Genomic DNA, 18,767 nt, shown 5'->3' on the forward strand with positions numbered 1-18,767 from the left:
TAAGAGACGCAGAGTATATCTATCTCTTTCCACTGCCCAGATTAAGGCAGGCAGTCCACTTTGGTTCGTAGGCGTAAAGCACGTAGGTCGGATCTTTTCAGCGGCGTGGCAGGTCGGTTCGTCGGGTCTCGTAGCAGGAATCAAGGGCGGCAGGACTCTTCGAGGCGGCAGGATCGTGGCCGGGCTCAAAGGAACAGGATAAAGCAGCAGGATTAACGGGATCAACTAGATTAATCGGATTAATAGGATTAATCGGATTAACTATAGGCAGGCGGATTAGGCTCGGGCTAATCAGAGGAACGAAGATATCGGGAAAAGAAGAGTAGTAAAAGGAGTGGGAAAAAGAGGGAAAAGAGGAAAAGCTTGTGGTGACTCTACCGGCAAAAACGGTAAGCAGAATCAAAAAAGGGTAGGCGGTGTTAGTAGTATATGGTCTGCTTCGAATAGACGGCGAAGATATCCAACGCGTACCACTAAACCAACTAATAACTTAATAACTAGCAGGCTAAATTAATCGAAACCGGCACTGTTTGATTACTCTTCTTCTGATCAGGCTAATGTGGTTATGAGCGAAAGAAATAGAGAAGAACTGTAAAAGATATAGTCTAAAGAAAAGGCTGAAAAAGCGGCAGGCTCCTATAGACTTATGGGCTGGACCCAGGGCCTAGTTGTTTATCGGCCCTAAGGCTGTATAAAGAAGCTCCTGCGCGTACAGCTTTCTATATAAAAAGAGTAGACTATATTAGGGTATTCGTGTAGAAAAGAAAAGAGGGTGAAATCGGGGGAGGGCAGGACTCTATATCTATCGGCCCTAAAGCTGAACGAAGAGGTCCCCTCGAGGGCAGCTTTTAAATAACCTAAAAATAAATAAAAACAAGAAGTCCTGATTAGGTTAACGAAGCAGCTTTGGGAAAAAGAAATTCCGGCCCTAGGGCGTAATCTAAAAAGAAAGACGCGGCCCTAGATACGAGTCTACGAATAAGGGCGCGGCCCCCGTCGATTAGAAGACGCGGCCCCTGTTAGGAACTAGAAAAGCTCCTATGGACCCCACGAACGACTCCTGCTTCCGAAAACGATTCTGTTGCCCTGATTAGGCGAAGGAATAGGTGGAGGCAAAAAAGGAAAAGGGAAAAGGAAAGGAGGCGGGAAAAGGAAAGGGAAAAAGAGGTAGGTAAAGGGAGGAAGATAGTAAGGAAAAATCCCTTGGCCCTAGAGGTAATCCACTAAAGACGTTAACGCTTATAGAGACTCTGCTTTCGCCATACCTCTACTTCTATCACGTTAATAACCTGCTATAAAGCTTATATCTCTGCTATCTTTACCTCCTTTTTAAGGGAGCTGCCGAATAAGTCTTCGATTTATGGCCGGCTTAACGGACTATAATAGCCTATATACCACTATAGATAAGGATTTTCGAAGCTATCGGGTAGAAGGAAACCCGTCTACTTAGGTAGGCGGGCAAGGAGGTTAATAAACGGATCGGTAGTAACGGTCTTTATAGCAAGAGGCAGGCCTATCGTATATCGCCGCTCCTCTTTGTTGTCCTCTGCCGTATACTTATCGATATATACCTGTATTTTGTCTTCTAAGCCTGGAGGTAGGCGGAAAGGGATAGCAGGAACGGCGGGAACGGTAGAGTCTACGGGAGGACCCCGGATTAGAGGAACGGGAAGGGCGGTAGGCTCCTTCGTTATAGAGTCCACGGGAGGACTCTTCGGAACCGGTGCCACGGAATCGGCGGAGGTAGGGGAGCTAGCACGGGAGTTTTATGGCGGCGGAGGAATAAGAATGGTAAGAATGGCGGGCGTCTTCTTCCCTATAGAGTCCACGGGAGGACTCTGGATCAGAGGAATAGGAGGGGCGGTGGTAGTAGTAGGCTCCCTTGTCATGGAGTCCACGGAAGGACTCTTCGGAACCAGTGCCACGGGATCGGTGGCGGCAGTAGAGCATAGGAGCTCTTCGAAACCTTGGGCGTAACAGAGCTAGCACGGGAGCTCGGCGCCGGGATAACGGGATTAACGGAACCAACGCGCCAGTTCTTCTAAAACGCGGAGCTATCACGGGAGCTCTTCCGGATCACGGAGCTAATAGGGCTCTTCTTCGTCTCCGGGCATGTATACCGACGGTGGCTATCCTAACCGTAGGAATAGCACCTAATTAGGCGAATAGAGTCGTGCCGGGCGGCGGGACTCTCTTCCTAACTCTTCTGCCGAATAGGACTTTTACGTGGAGTTGTACTTCTGCCGCGGCGGCGGCTTTTCCGATTACTGCTTCGGCTCGGGCTTTGGCTGCCTTCGGTAGGCTACCCACGAGTAATGTTACCGTTAGTCTAATTAGACGAACGGGAAGTAAATAATAGCAAAGAGATATTATAACTATCGCGGCAGGACCTTAGAGTATAGAGCTCCTCCAGGGCTGCCTGGCACGCTTTTAGCGCGACTCTTACGAGGACCTTAAAATAGGATGTTAACCCGATTAAGAAGAATAAGAACGTGTCCTATACACGGCTCTAACCACCTTGAGGAGGCTGACCGTCCCGGTATTAGATCCTCCTTTTTCAACGCCGAGGCGTTTTCCTCTTATATTAGGACTATTAATCTGTAAGCAGTCTCTGTGTCGGATTAGACTATTAGTGTGCAGGTAGTCTTTGCGTCGGATTAGGTTACGGCTATTAATCTGTACGCAGCCTTTGCGTCGGGATAGACTATTCTTTCTAAGCAGGTAGTCTCTGCTTTTCCGTATCCGTATCCGTGGTACTACGACCTATCGAATCGGAACTGGTATCGGACTGTTAATTTGTAGGCAGTCTCTGCGTCGGGATAGCTCGGGGCTATTAGTAAGCACGCAGCCTCTGCTTTTCCGAAGTATTATTAGGATCGCTTTTCCGGAGACTCGGGCCCTGAGAAACTATTTTTATGGCTTTTATTATATATAGTGTTTTTGTTATTTTTATGGTTATTACTGTATTATATCCGGAATCAGAACTCGTATTATAACCTTCTCTTTCTTCTTTTCTGCTACCCACATAACGCGCTATTCTTCCGGGCCTTGACTTAAGCCCTTTGGCCGCTATTAGAGGATAAGTCAAAACCGTGCCGTATCCGAAGCTATATCCAAAGTCGTATCTTAAACCGAAGCTGTGTCTAAAACCGTACAGTATCTAAAGCTATGCTATATCTAAATCTGTATCAAAAACCGTATCGTATTCGAAGCCTATGCCGTATCTAAAACTATATTAAAACCGAAGCTATATCGTAACCAAACCAAGACTTAAGACCAAAGACTTAAAGGGAAAACCGTGACCGTATCGCTAATTAATAACGTGTTAACAGGCCGTTTGTTTAGGCAAGCCGGAATTACCCTCGTGCGTAGGAAGGTCCTATGCCGATTATATCCGCCTCCGAGCACTAATTAAAGAAAGGCGAAGCCGTTATTATATAGAACGGCTCCGCTAGGGCTAAAATAAATAACTAACTAATATAGTCGAAGGGAGGGTTAGGCTTGTCACGGGTCCGTATCTAGAGCTAAGGTCCCGAGGAGACGGTCGCCGGGCCTCTAGAAGGGTCGGCAGTGGTCTAATCAGGGGAACGAATAGCTACAGATACGCAGGCAGGCCTATAGTCGGCTCTTCTGGCTCGTCTAGATAACCAAAAAGGGAAGGATAATACGAATTATGATTATAATGGGTGATAGGTGACGATTATAAAAGATCGGACAAAAAGCTAGCTAGATATAGTGGGTCTATTCCGAAGAATAGCCGCAGACAAGACCAGATCTCTGGGACCGAGTAGTCACGTGATATCCAACGTCCTGACCCGGAACACGGGTCTGCCCCTTTATAGCGTTATACGATTTACCGGATACACAGGGCCTATATATCTATATACTTTAACTTCGAGGTAACCTATAGCCGAGGGCTCTCTAGCAGCTAATGGGTCTGATTATTATCGTAGTAAATAGTAATAGGGTTAATCTTAAAGCTTAACGTCAGGTTCTTTATTAATTATAACGTCGCGATATACTACTAGGCGGCAGCACTTAAAGCTATAAGCTCTGCTTCTATACTAGATATAATAACGGTCGTTTACTTATTCGCCTTCTAGTCGATAGGCCCTGTAAAAAGCATAGTTATATATCCCTAGGAGCTATACCGAGTCTCACGATCGTCTCTAAAGGCGGCGTCACTTATATAAAAGAGGACGTATTTCGCTGGGTTTTTATCGGAATCCCGTGGCCTAAAGGATAAACAGAGGGACCTCGTTAAGTCGAGGTACTTAAGGCACCTCTTAGCGGCCTCGTGATACTGACCGGATAAATTAGTTACGAATTCGGCTAATCTAGAAGCAGCCTTTACGGTATCCGCCCTTATTTAATAGGCGGCGTAATTAATCGATCCGACCCTTTAAAGATATAGGTGGATAGAGTCCTCTAACGCCTACAAGCTATTTGGTTCTAACGTATCCGGATAGGCGAGCGGCGTGGTGACCCTTCGGCTAGTCACGATATTTAACGCCTTTATCTTCTCGTTAATATAGTTATTAAGTGATAACTATAGTCTTCGGCGTTAACGATCCTTTATAACCCTGATGCTAAGGAACCACTTAATAGGACCTAGATCCTGGATCTGGAATCGCTCCTATAGCTGCTTAATTAGATCTTCGGCGGCGTTAATATACCCTTTTCGATATAGTAGAACTATATTATTAACGTAGAAGAATATAAGCAGTTTATCGCTTCGGAAGACGTAATCGTCCTCCTTTAACTGGGTAAGACCGTACTTACCTAGAATAGAAGAGAGCTCCTGGTGCTATAGCTTAGGCGATCGGCGTAGCCTATACAGGGCCCGGCGTGGCCGGTTAATCCCACGATTTAAGGGGCGTGGGAGACTTAAAAACGGTTCTAATCCGGCCTTATTAGTAACGTTAATAGCAGAGGCGGCCTATAGGATATTCTATCCCGGCGGGTCTCTAATATAGACCTCTTTGTTAAGCCGGGCGTTTATAAACGTATTAACGGTATTAAGTTAGCGGGTCTCTAGATCGAAATAGGCAGTAATAGCTATAAGCGTTTTAAAGGTCCTTCCAGCCAGGGTAGAGGCGTAGGCGCTAAGGTGATTTTAAGGCTATTAATCACTATGAACGTAGAAGCGTGCCTTGAATTTAGTGACGTAGCTAGATAGATTAAGAGGCAGGATATTCCGACTATACCATTTGGATATTCCGACTATAGTTCTGATATAGGCCCACTTTCTTCCGATTTTGGAATGATAGATATAGCTACGGTCGTAAACCACTCTAACGAACCACTCTAACGCCTTTTGACTTTTAACGCCTATTAACGCCTTTTAACGCTTTAGATTAATTAATCGCTTAGATTAATTAAAGGCAGTAACTAAAATGATTTTGACTGCTTGACTAAGCATAGCGATTCTATTTCGTATCTATTTACCACTAATCAGAGCCTCTTTATAGAATCCAGTTCCCTGTTATTCATCCTTATACATCCAGCCTACTCCTGCTGCTGCTCCTCTTGTTGTTGTTGTTGTTGTTGCTATAATTAACGGATAAGCGTTCGATTAAAGCCGATCGTAGAAGAAATAGCTCCGCGACCTCCGCTAGCAATAACAGCTCCACGACCTCTTTCTTCCGCGACCTCTTTCTTCTACGACCTCTTCCACGCCCACGCCCACGCCCACGCCCACGCCCACGCCCACGCCCACGCCCACGCCCACGCCCACGCCCACGCCCACGCCCACGGATATCGCCTTATTATTATTATTATTATTATTATTATTATTGTTCTTATTGTTATTGTTATTGTTGTTGTTGTTATTATAAGGCAAGGAAATAGGTAGTAGAAGCGTAATCGCGTTATTAATTAAAGCAGATTAAGGTTACGCGTAATTATAGGTTAAATTAGTGATCGTAACTTTATGTGTGTGTGTGTGTGTACTTCGTAAGGTCTAGGACGTAAAGGTTGATTAGTCAAAAAAGTGGGGCTACCGGAACTACAGTCGGAATATCCAAGTGGTACAGTCGGAATATCCTGCCTCTAGATTAACCTTATATTTAAATACCTATATTAGATCTAAAGGGCGGCTCGGAACGATAGTATACTATTTTACTGCTTTGAACGTGCCTATCTTAACGAGGGCCCGTACCTCTTTAGAGGCGGCTATAACCCACTATATTCTATATAAAGACCTTATTATCTGGCTCTAATTAGACGGCTCTTCGGGTATATCGCAGCGTAGTAGTGGCTTCTTTAGTATATCGAAGCGGTTAAGATAAAGAAAGGCAGAGTCGGTATATCGTTATAGTGGCCGGCGGTTATGTTATAGCCGAGAGGAGGCTACCGGCATGGTAGTAGCTAGAGATAGGGTACCCGCCGTGGACGAGGATAGACGGGTATCCGGCGCTAGATAGTCCGAAGATAGAGGGCTAGCCGGCGTTAAAGAGGTAGCCGGTAGAGGGAGCTGTTAAGTAGCTGCTGTAGGAGTAGTGGAGGGGCCCGGGGCTGCCGTTACGGTAGCCATGGCAGTAGCCGTTATTTTATCCTCTAGAACTAACTGATTAGGGGATAATAAACCTAAGGCCGTGGTGGTGCTGACGGCGCCGGCGGCGCCGTCGGCAGGCGTAATAGTATCGTTAGAGTTATCGGAATCGGAAGAATCTTTATCCGAGTTAATATCGTTATCGCAGTTATCGGAATTATCGTTAGAGGTAGCGGTAGTAGTTGCTGCTAACGTTATGGGAGCTAGAGGCTTAGCCGGAGGAGCCGGCTACCGAGCAGCTATTATAGCAGCAGGTGCAATAGCTGCTGTAGGCGTTAATTAACGTGAAGCTGGAGGCGTTGTTATAGGAGGGGAAAAAGAAGAAGAGGGCGTTGCTTTAGGAGAGGTTATTATACGAGAGGTTTTGGAGGTGATTATAGTAGTAATTATAGCCGGCGTTATAGCAGAGCCCTAAGCTCGGGCCGGCTGCTCTATAGCAGAAGGAGTAACCTCGGTGGCCACTATAGCTGCCGTTTTAGGCGGCTACGATCACTATTATAACTTATCTACCCCCCTAGAATTAGGCGAGGGAGTCGAATTTTGTATTACTTTAAGAGCTGCTACTTTAACTTCTTCCTGTTCAACTTATTTAACTACTTTAACTGCTTTAACAGCTACAGCTCTTTTAATTGCTTTAAGCTGTTCCGGCCTCCTAATATCCTAGAACGATTCTATCGTCGTATTCTACTATATTACTATGAATTGATCGTATACCGGTATCACGCTAACGGTTTCTAGGGCGTCCTTTTCGGTATCGTTAGGTAAGTTAAGATCTTTAAAAAGCTCTATTAGAATAGGTGGGTCCACGTCACGATCCTTATACAGGATCTTTTTATTAAAGCTAACGTCTCTTATATATAGGACCCTTCCGAGCTTTAGCACCTAAATCCGATAAATATTAGTGCTCTTATAACCGATCAGATAACCGATATAAGCCCTCTCCACGAGCTTATTATTCTTCCAGCGACCACGTTAATAGTTAGTAGTTAATAGATAGGCATAGTAACCGTACCTCTTTAGGTAACCGATTAAAGGGGTGCTAGTAATACGTTCGATGCCTATCTTATTAACTCACTTATCTATATAACCCTTCGGCGACTTCTACCCGAGGTCACGGCGTCGAATTAGGTTATACAGGTATATCGCGGCGGCGACAATCTCCGGCTATATATTATACTAGAAGCCGGAGGCGATAACGAGGGCCCGGGTAATAGTGTATATAATAGCCCCGTGGCGTTCCGCTCCGGCATTCTATACGGCTATATTAGGCAACGACCTCTTAATCAGGATCCCTTTAGTATAAGCCCAGTTATTAAGGTTACTCTATAGGGCTCGTTTATTATCTAGGCGTATTACTATAATAGGATAATAATACTGCCTTACCGTACGTAGCTCGAAAGACGTTACCGATAGAAAGGCTGACTTAAGGTCTTTTAGGAAGTCCCCCACGATAAAATGTATATAAGGGCAGTGGTATAGTATTAGCTCAGTAAGGCTATTAAAGGACTCGTCGTTAAAGAAGATATCGATATCTATACGCTGCTGAGGGCGCGTGGGCCGGTGGTTAGGCGATTATCGTGATACTAGCCTCCGGGCCTTACTACCGGAGCAGCTCTCGCACTCTATTATAAGGGGAAAGTCCCCTCTAGAGACTATGCCGCCTATATAGGCGGTCGTAATGTATTTAAGGGCTTCGGTGCTTATATAGCCTAGCCTCTCGTGCTATAAATAAGCGTCGGCGATGCTTATAATCGGGGCTCTCGAGCTATTAAAAAAGCTCTATTATTTCGTTAGTTAGAGGGTAAACTAACCTCCCACGTTTTTTAAAGGCAGGGTAATGGTCCTACCTTTTTCCTTAATTTATAACGCCTATCTACCGGTAATAAGCGATCCTTTTAGAAGTAGGCGGAGGGCTAATATAAGGGTTATAGGATATCCCTTAATATACACTATATCCTTTAAAATCAGTGTATACGGCTAACGATCCTGATCTTTAACTTATAGCCTTATGGTTCCAAATCTAGTAACCGGATCCGACTCTCCTCTACTAGTATCGGACGTTATAAGCTTTTCCGCGGGCTAATAGTCTTCTAGAAGGTGACGCTTATTAGTGATATGCCTTATAGTGCCGGAATTAACTAATAGCTTGTTTTTAAAGGGTCCGTCAATGGCTCTGGTTAATAAAAAGCTATATATACCGTACGATCCGGTTCTATTATCCGAATCCGAGTCCGAAGCAGCGCCCCCAGTGGCCACGAAATTAGATAAATCCTTAGAAGGGTCTTTCGAGGGTGACTTTTATTAACCCTTATTTCCCTTACTTTCGGCGTCCTTTTTAAGGTTACTTTAGAACCTCTTTCGGCGTTCGTTATCCTAGCTAGCGATAATCCGGTTATAGCGTTCTTCCGTCTCCTTAGATAGCTTAAAGGTCTTCCCTCTTCGGGCCGGGTTAATATTCAGGTAGGTCTAAATTAGTTTATAGTGGGTATAGGTCTTCCGGGCTATACGGTAATTATAGATGAATTCCCTCTTAGCACCCTATTTACGATCCTTTTAACGATCCGGTTACTAACCTTCTTTACCTTTTCCTAGGAATATAACTATATAGAACGATAACGATCCCGGCTTCCGATCCAAACGCAGAGGATGCCTATAACGTAACCAGGTAGTATATTCGTTAATAACGGTCTTAATATCCGGTAGTTTAGCCTCGTCTTCTTCTATTAGTATTATAGAAAACCGGGCTTCCCACTACTCCGGGGAAATCGATCCGATCGTATTAAAAATTCCGTTAAGCTAGTCTATCTTCGAATCGATCGCGCGAACCTAATACGTCTTTACCTCTTTATATAATTTACGGAAGTCGTTAAGCCAGCGTTAGTAAGGTATCTTTCTAATAGATTATATATAAGCGTCCTAATAGCGCTTAATAAATAACCACTAGGCGGGGTTAGTGGGTTTAAGACATGCCTTTAGCATTCGCAGGATCCTTTTCGGGTCGTCTTTACCGGTCAAGGACTCCGCGAGGCTCCGGTCCATGGTGGTAGTAATATAGTCTAGTACCGCCTTTATCGCGGCCTTTTCCTGCTTATATTCGTTATAGACAAAGAGCTATAGCTTATATCTTTAATCCTAATTTTTATTATCTTTGCTTTTAGTAAGGGGGCTAACCTTTTAGAGGCGTTTCGGACGTTTAGTATCGTCAAGATCCGGATCCACGACCATCGTGACCTTCTTAAAGAGGGCGACTTCTATTACACGCAGATACTACTAGTACCAGTCCTTGGAAGAGGTTAGTCTAACCGAAGTGATTGTGACGGCGTGGAAGAGCGGTTGATTGGACGGAGTAGGAGAAGGAGAAGGAGGCGGTTAAAGGGGTTGGTGATAATGGGTAGGCGGACGGACTGGTGGACGACTCTATCCATAACAGAATGGGACCTTAAAAAGAGGCTTTATCGTAACGATTAAGAGCTTTAAAAAGAGGGCTTTAAAGAGAGGCAGAAGAGGGAGAGGCTATAACGCCTATAACTATTATATCGACCGGAATAGAGGCATATTACTAGAGCGCCGGGCGTATAACTGTTAGAATACTAATATCGTACGAAGTATAACTTATATTCATTATAGACTATAAAAGAGTACCAGTCTAAGATATCAAATATATAGGCAAAAGAGGGGGAAAAGCACTATGATACATCTAATAGAAGTACCGCCGTATTCGGAGCAGTGTGTGACATAGCTCTGCGAATATACCTAATAGGCTTATCGGGCTTTTCGGGGTCTTGCGGCATAAATACCTAACACGTACGCTTAGAAAGTAGCTAGAGTATTTATTAGCCCGAATAGTATAACCATATACTTATAGTGGCCATATCGCGTTCTAAACGCCGTCTTTTAGCGGTCTTCTTTCTTAATCCGGATCCTATAATAGATATCTCGGATATCCACCTTTAAAAAGTATTTCACCCTAGTAAGCCTATCTAATAGCTTACTAACTAAGGGTAAAGGGTACCTATTCTTAATTATTATAGCGTTTAACCCTCAATAATCGACGCAGAGTCATAAGCTACCGTCCTTCTTAGGCATAAATAATACCGGTAAGCCTATACAGCTTATTAACTATTAGATATAACTGCTTATTATCCCTTCGGCGATATACTTTTTTAGCTCCTTTAGCTAGGCTCGAGATAAAGGATATAACGGCCCGAAAACTGGTTCCTTCCCGTTTTATAAGTTAATCGTGTATTCGGCGTCCTTTAGTAAGAGTACCGGTATTTATACGCCCCCTGTTCGGTATTTGCTATCCTCTTAATCTATTTTTAGAAGGTTACGCGACCGTATATATAAGCAAGATCTTAGCTATAAATGTTATATACCTATACACGTTAGAGTAGGTAATCAGGATTATATAATATATAATAACGTTACGTGACTAGGGTATAAGGATTATATAATATATATAATAAGATCACGTGACTAGGGCATTAGGATTACGTAGTATAATAAGGTCACGTGACTAGGACATTAGGATTACGTGGTGTGTATAATAAGGTCACGTGACTAGGGTATTAGGATTATATAGTATATAATAAGGTGCCTGGCGTAAGGACATTATATATTCTTACTACCTTAGGGTTAATAAATACAGAGGCAGAAACAGTAGTGATTTAGTGGCTTAAGATATCTGGTTTTGGTTACAGAGATTAAGGCTCGTCGTGAGGTACAGGTACGCAGTATATATGGCCAAGATCTTACTTATACACGCGGTCGCGTAACCTTCTAAAAAGGGATTAAGTGGATAGCAAATACCGAATAGGGGGCATATAAATACCGGTGCTCCTTTAGTAAGGGCGGCTCCTTTGCGGCTTATTCCGAAAATATATCCTAATAGTCGGCGATTTCCGGCGGTAATTCAACGACTAGTTTATCTATTACCTTATCCTTATTTATAGATAGAATAGTTATATCTAGCGTCCTTAGTATAATAATACTAGTAGTAGCGATATATATAATATACGCCTTTACCCGCTTCTTAATAACCTCGTAAGCCTATAGCTTAGGCTTTATAATTAAGATCGGCCCGTAAATAAATAGTTAGCGAGCCGTATCGATTATAATACCCTATTAACCTATATTATCGTTTAAGAGTAGTAATTATCTAGTACCCTTAGGTTAATCCGTATATAAGAAGACCCTTTTTAATAGGCATGGTTATCCTTCTACGTCTAGTAGATAAAAAGCTAGCCTATACGCTCTACGAACCCTCGCCGGGCTATTATTAAAGCCTTTAATCTCTAGAGTCTCGACCTATAAAAGCGGTTTTAAAACTAGGCGTTCTATTAACGCCGGACTAATAGTATCTACCTGCGTATAGGTATCTAAATCTATACTAAACTCGATATCCTTCCTATAGCGGATTACTATCGTTATTAATCTTATTACCTTGCCTACGGCGATCGCCGGCCGGTTATTAGGCATAGATTCGGCCCCCTTATTTACGCCGACTTATTTCCCGACGAATAAAGTCTTTTAACCCGAATATTATTATTAAGCTTATTATATATAGCGTGTATATTATTAATACGGGCGCGGCTCTTTACCGCTCTATTATTAGCTATTATCCACTATTCCTTATTATTATAGCAGTCCTTAGAATAATAACCCTTTTTACTATAGCTATAGCACTCGTCTATAATAGCGCGCGTACTAGCCTACGCTTATAAAGGAGTACCGGTATTTATACGCCCCCGGTTTACTATTTGTTATCCACTTAATCCATTTTTGGAAGGTTACGCGACCGCGTGCATAAGCAAGATCTTGGCCGCATATACTGCGTACCTGTACCTCACGACAAGCCTTAATCTCTGTAATCAAAACCAGATATCTTAAGCCACTAAATCACTACTGTTTCTGCCTCTGTATTTATTAACCCTAAGGCATTAAGAATATATAATGTCCTTACGCTAGGTACCCTGTTACACACACTATATAATTCTGATGCCCTAGTCACGTGACCTTATCACACACTATGTAATCCTGATGCCCTAGTCACGTGACCTTATTATATACCGCGGAATCCTGATACCCTGGTTACGTGACCTTATTACACACACCACGTAATCCTAATTACCTACTCTAACGTGTACAGGTACGTAACATTTATAGCCAAGATCTTGCTTATGCACGCGCTCGCGTTACCTTCTTATTTGGGGTTAAGTGGACAGCAAATACCGAACAGGGGGCGTATAAATACCGGTACTCCTTATAAAGGCTCTAGGCCCGACCCTAAGGCCTTTTAACCCGTTAGAGGCGCCCCCTTTAAGTCTGCCTTACCTGGCTTAGCGGGCGTACGCCGACTAGTCGCCGGAGTGCTTCCCCGGCTTAAGCGACTATCTAAATACTAGAAGTTCGATAGGGTCCTTTTATAACCGGTATCCGATCGTTTACTACTCGCCTTCTCGATAAGGCTTATATCTTAGAATAACTATACCTCTTAAGCTAGTATCACTGCCTCGTTTAATTCGGTTCTCTATTCTTATATCTTATCCTTAATATATAAAGGTAACCGGCTAAAATAATTATAGGCACGCGGCACCCTCTTTACTTCCGCTTATCTCCTAGCCTTATAGCCTATATAGGTTATCCTATTATTCGAATAGTTTTATCGGCGTTATATCGCCGGTTATTTATAGCTTACGAAGTTCCTTATAGTAATAGTACCGTTATATATCCCGAGATAGATACTCCCGCTAAATACACACTATAAAATTATTCTAATTCAGGTTAGCGATCTTCCTAGCATAGTGCCACTAGGATATCTAGAAGGTATATTTAAGCTTTATTAAAGCCTATTCAATCTGCTATAGTATTAGAGCACTAGGTCTAAACTAGTTCCTAGCCTTAATCGCTACTAACTAATTATCGATTTCTATAACCGTGGATAACTCTCTAATTAGCTTATAGTTATATACTAGCGGTATTTCGTAATCGCGCCGGGGCGCCGATTATTCGGCGAGCTTCTTTATAATTACTCGATTAATCTCGCTTTATTACTAAAGATACTACGAAAATATCGTAATTAACGCCTTTTACATGAACGTTAAAGGGTCGGCGATAGATCGCTAATTAGCCTCCGAACCACTATCTGTAGGACTAAGCGTAACCGGCGTATCTGTTAACCCCTTATTTTTGTTTTTATCCGGTCCCTGCTTAGGTACCATTATTATTAGTTTAGGTATAACGGGCGCCTCCTGCCCGGCGTCCGCTTCACTAGCTCCCCCTAGGGGGACGCTTATTCCTTAAGTCCTTCTTAGTGGTATCTTTAGCCTAACTACCTTAAGGTATAGAAGTTAAAGAAGTATAACGAAAGGAAAGTCCGTGGATTTCAGTTAAGGAAAAGATATTATAAAAAAGGCTCGATAGCTTAGTATCACAGAGTGATCGTAGTATATTCGTTAACTAAGCGCTCACTTTGAACCAAGAGTTCAACTTAAGGGATTAAACTAATCCCTTAATACGCGTATAGAGACAGGTTCGGATCGGTGGTCTATACGCGGCTATCGGTCCGACTATATACCGACATGTCTGCGATTATCTCGTTATATATTAGTATTACTTAACTCTAAATAGTTAGGTTTATAAAGGCACTAGACACCACGTGACCTATTATATATAGGACAAGGACTAAGAGTAATAGCGGGACCTATATAAGCACTATAAGATCGGGGCTATCTTAAGATAAACGGACTACTCGTAAAGGAAGAGGCAGGCCACGGACCGAGTACCTTATTCGATAAAAGGACTGGCCGGACTAGTGGAATATCTAGATACCGCTAGATATAATAGAAGCTTCGGATTTAGTGGAGGTATTCAAAAAACGTTAAAGAGCTTTAGAGGTGCTTTGTTTCGTATTAAAGGGAGTAAAAGAAGTTAAAAAACCCGAGCCTAGTAAGCTCTAAAGAACTAAAGGGACCAATTTAGTATCGCTGCGGAGCTAGTCTAAAGCTAAAGAACTAGCCCCCTTAATAACGGATACTCCTTTAGAGGGTATAATTAGTATAGAAAGAATAACACTATCTAAGCTTAAACTACTAAGAATAGAAGCCTTACTAGCTATGTAGCCTAAGCGTAGACGTAAATCAGTATAGCTGGCTCAAAAATAAAAGATTTCTTTTTACCGCCTATAGCTTTATTATTTTCTTTTATCTTTTACTTATAGTTAAGCGTTTATAATTATCGTCTAACTGTATTTCCGTTTAGCTATTCCTAATTATAACTAGCCTATATATCCATTAAGTTCTATTTTCCTATTATAAGTTTACTATTACCCCCTACTAACTCCTCAATAATAATTATATTATATAACCTTATTAACTAACCCTATTATAACTCTATGCCCCCTAATACGATATTCTATATTACCGTATACCCTATAGACGTATACCGATTAGAGGACTAAGAACTTCGAGAGGAGTTTACCCGTTAGTTTAGAAACGGAAGAGATAGTTCTAGGCTTATATCTAAGGGGTATTTCCGCATTATTACCCTGTTTAGCGATAAGAACTGTATCGTATACTATATTACTATCGCCGGACTACCTTTAAAGAGTAGTGCACTAAATATAATACTATCGTGATATAAGAGGCATAAAGAGGTCTTATTAATTCGTGTTATAAGTCTCTAGGCTTCCTACTAGTGCTTAGTACGAGCTTATCGCGTAAGCTATAGAGGCCTCTTATAAAGAGGTTCTAGAGGCTTATATATTAACTACTAGGTAGCTTCGTGTTTAGAGAAGGCTTATCGTGTATTCAGAATACGAGAGCTAGCTTAGAGTATATAGAGGGAGTGGTAGCCTTTATAGCAAGGCTACCTTATTTACGAAGGTCCCTTAGTTACTCTAAGAGGAGATTATATAACTAATACCTTCTTATTAAGTGGCACCCAGAGGTCTATAAGTAAAGGTCTTTATGCCTATATCTTCTTAAAGAAAGTTAACGAATAATCTTAGTATAATACCCCCTCCCTTAGTCTATTAGTAGGCCTGCTTATTTGTCTTATAATAGCTTCCTTTACTCCTTACTTAAATCCTATAATATTTTATTTATTCTCCCTTTCTATACGGGTATAATAATTATCGGAAGCTATTAGTAGACTTCGATTAGGCACTTTACTAGTTATCCTCTTAGTAGGAACCCGCCTTTTATTATAATATAGGCCCTAGACGCTATCCCTCCTAGTCCTAAACCGAAACCTAAGAGCTCTAGACTTAGCGACCCGCCTTCCGACCCCGAAGACTTTAACAGTAATACCGTTATAGTAGCCTCCTATCTATTACCTCCTAATAGATAATCCCTAGGAACCCTTAGTCTTACTAATATCGCTACTATACCGTCCTTATATCGTCTAGCAGAACGGTTCCGTCCTTTACCTACTTATTATATTTAGGGAGAGTCCTTAAGAGCGGCTCGCCCTCCCTAAGTTAAGTATTCTAACCTATTATTAAGAAGTCTAAAAGGGAAAGGAAGAAAGGCTTCCTTACCCCCGGCTAGCCCTAGACCCTAAGCTTAGGTCCTACTTAATTATTTTATCGGGTATTATAATCCTTAGTAGGAGGATACTCCCCCTAAAGAGCTTATTAATAAATAATTAGAAGCTTTCCTATTATAGATTACTAGCCGAAAAGATAAAGAAAGACGGGAAGAAAAGCTACGTTATCTATAATATAAGGAAGACCTAGATAAAACTATCCACTAGCCGACCACCGGAAGCGTCGTCGCTATTAAGACTCCTTTTTACCCCTTAGTCAAGGTCGTTTATTATCGCCACGGTATAAGCATAATAATTAGGCTAAAGTTAATTACCCTAATCCGAAGTAGGATAGTAAGTCCTATAATCAGTTCTAGACCTTCGTGGAGGAGCTATAAGAAAGGTTTAATTTAGATTATCGTTACTTTACTACTAAGAGGCAGAAAGTATACTTTATTAATAGGTATCTCCCGCCTTTAATAAAGTCTAGGTAGCGTGCCTACTAGCAGAGAGTTTATAACCCTATAAAAGGGGGGAAGCCCGCTTAATAAGTCGATATTTATAAATTCCTTATTAGCTAACTAATAGACCACGATACTTATAAAATATCTATTACGGAATAGCTCTTTTTAGATTAGTCTATATAACGCCTTAATTAGTTTTATAGCTAGTTCCTTAATTAACTAGACTCTTTATTTAATAAAGTCTCCTTAGAGTTCCCTAATAAATAGCGTATATAGCTTATTCTTATAAAGCTATTAACGCCCCTTCGCGATTAGATTACTATTAGTGGCCTCCCTCGAGATTATAAGCACCTTAACGTTTTAGCTCGTTAAGCTAAAGTTAATTTATCCCGGTTAATAAAGGTCGAGTCGCTTACCTTTAGCCGCCCCTTAGCCTATTATCCAGCTTTCCGTTAAGGCGTAGCTACTAATAATAGCTCACGATCCTCTTAGCCCTCTGCCTCTACCCCTATCGCCTTATCCGCCTCTACCCTATCTACCTCCACTTCTGCTTAGCCTTCTTCTAATAGTCCTCCTACTACCTTATCCACGGAGAGTCCCTCCTAAGGATCTACTAAACGCTAGCCCCTCTTAGAAATCGAATATTATTATTATTATTAGTTCGGTTATTATAAGTCTATATACTCTAAATTAGCTAATTCGTCTTCCGCTAATACCTCCGCTTCTAATACCCCCGGTAATAGTAATTATCGACTATATAATACTTATACTCCGCCTACCCGCTATATACCCCCGCCTTAATCTAATCCTAACGATTAGCCTATTAATTCGAAGAAATAAGTCGTTAGTTAGGTTTAAGCTAATAATCCACTAGTAGCCCCCTAGGATTAGTCCTTACCTAGCTTATCCTCCTTAGAAACTAGGACCCTTAAGACTAATCTCCTAGTATAGCTAGGTAGTAGTTAGAAATAATATCTTATGTCTATAGATTATAGAGCCAGTATTAACCTTATTAACCGCCACGCCTTACCTCTAGCTATTAACCTAACTAGTCCCCTAGAATATCTAAATAAGGGACTTTCCGAAGTCGAAAAAAACACCTATAGTTTTATTACTTTATTTATTAAGGCTACCGATAATTAGGGCTATACTCGTATATATCACACTTTATTCCGTATTATCGACCTTACTAAAGGTTCTTAAGTCCTTCTAGGTATTCCCTAATTACCTACCTATAACCCTTATATCGATTAGGCTAACCGCCTTTAGAATTTTCGTATTAATAAAGAAGACTTTAGATTAGCCACTAATAAAAGAGGGATAGTCTAAAGCCCTAAAGAAATTAAAAAAGAAAGAAAACGCGCCTATATAATTATCCGATTAGTTAACTTAGTAGTGACCCCCTAGGAGGATGCCCTTTATATAGGCCGTGTTATTATTCCTGATTCCGACCTAGCTGCCCGTTCCGATTCTGTTCCACCCCTTACTCGTTCCGATTCTATTTTCCCCGAACCTAATATCCCCCTAAAGGACGTTACCTCTAACGCCCTTCCGTAGTCCCCTAAGTCCTTTTTACCTAAATAGTATCGAGATTTTATAAACGTTTTTAACGTTATTAAGGCTAATCGCCTCCCGTTATATTATAGGTAGGACCACGCTATTAAGTTAGAAGACGGTTAGATTTTACTGTTTAGTCCTATCTATACCCTTACTAAGGAAGAGTTAGAGACTCTATAATAGTATATTAAGGACGCTTTAGCTATAGATTAGATTCGAAACTCTACTAGCCCTGCTAATACCCCTATACTCTTTATCCCAAAGAAAGGAGGTAAGCTTTGTCTTTATATCGATTATAGAGGACTTAATAAGATTACTCGTAAGAATCGTACCCCCCTCCCCTTAATTTATAAGATTTTAGATCGCTTATCTAAAGCGAAGGTATATACTAAGTTAGATTTAAAAGATACCTATTATAGGCTATATATAAGAGAAGGGGATAAGTAGAAAACTGCGTTTTATACTAAGTATAGTGACTTTAAGTATTTAGTTATACCCTTTAGACTTTATAATACCCCTACTAGTTTTTAGCGATATCTTAATAAGGCACTACGTGGTCTTATAGATATTATTTATATTATTTATTTAGATAATATTTTAATTTATAGCTCGGATAAGAAGACCTACCGCGTATATATACGCGAGGTCCTCTAGAGGTTAAGAGATTA

At 41.5% G+C, this 18,767-nt stretch overlaps 1 protein-coding gene across 1 annotated transcript; it reads right to left on the reverse strand.

Annotated features, from left to right (window-relative positions):
- Positions 1-5,508: 5,508 nt before the first annotated feature.
- ACRALDRAFT_2022159 (uncharacterized protein) lies at positions 5,509-12,360 on the reverse strand (the record flags this gene model as incomplete). Its single annotated transcript, XM_071020085.1, has 3 exons — positions 5,509-5,528; positions 5,653-5,800; positions 12,352-12,360. 3 exons carry the CDS (start codon positions 12,358-12,360, stop codon positions 5,509-5,511), a joined length of 177 nt encoding a protein of 58 aa, XP_070872848.1.
- Between the last annotated feature and the right edge of the window lie 6,407 nt (positions 12,361-18,767).

This window comes from Sodiomyces alcalophilus, assembly GCF_042370955.1.
Source record: "Sodiomyces alcalophilus JCM 7366 unplaced genomic scaffold ACRALscaffold_7, whole genome shotgun sequence".
Lineage (NCBI taxonomy): Eukaryota > Fungi > Ascomycota > Sordariomycetes > Glomerellales > Plectosphaerellaceae > Sodiomyces > Sodiomyces alcalophilus.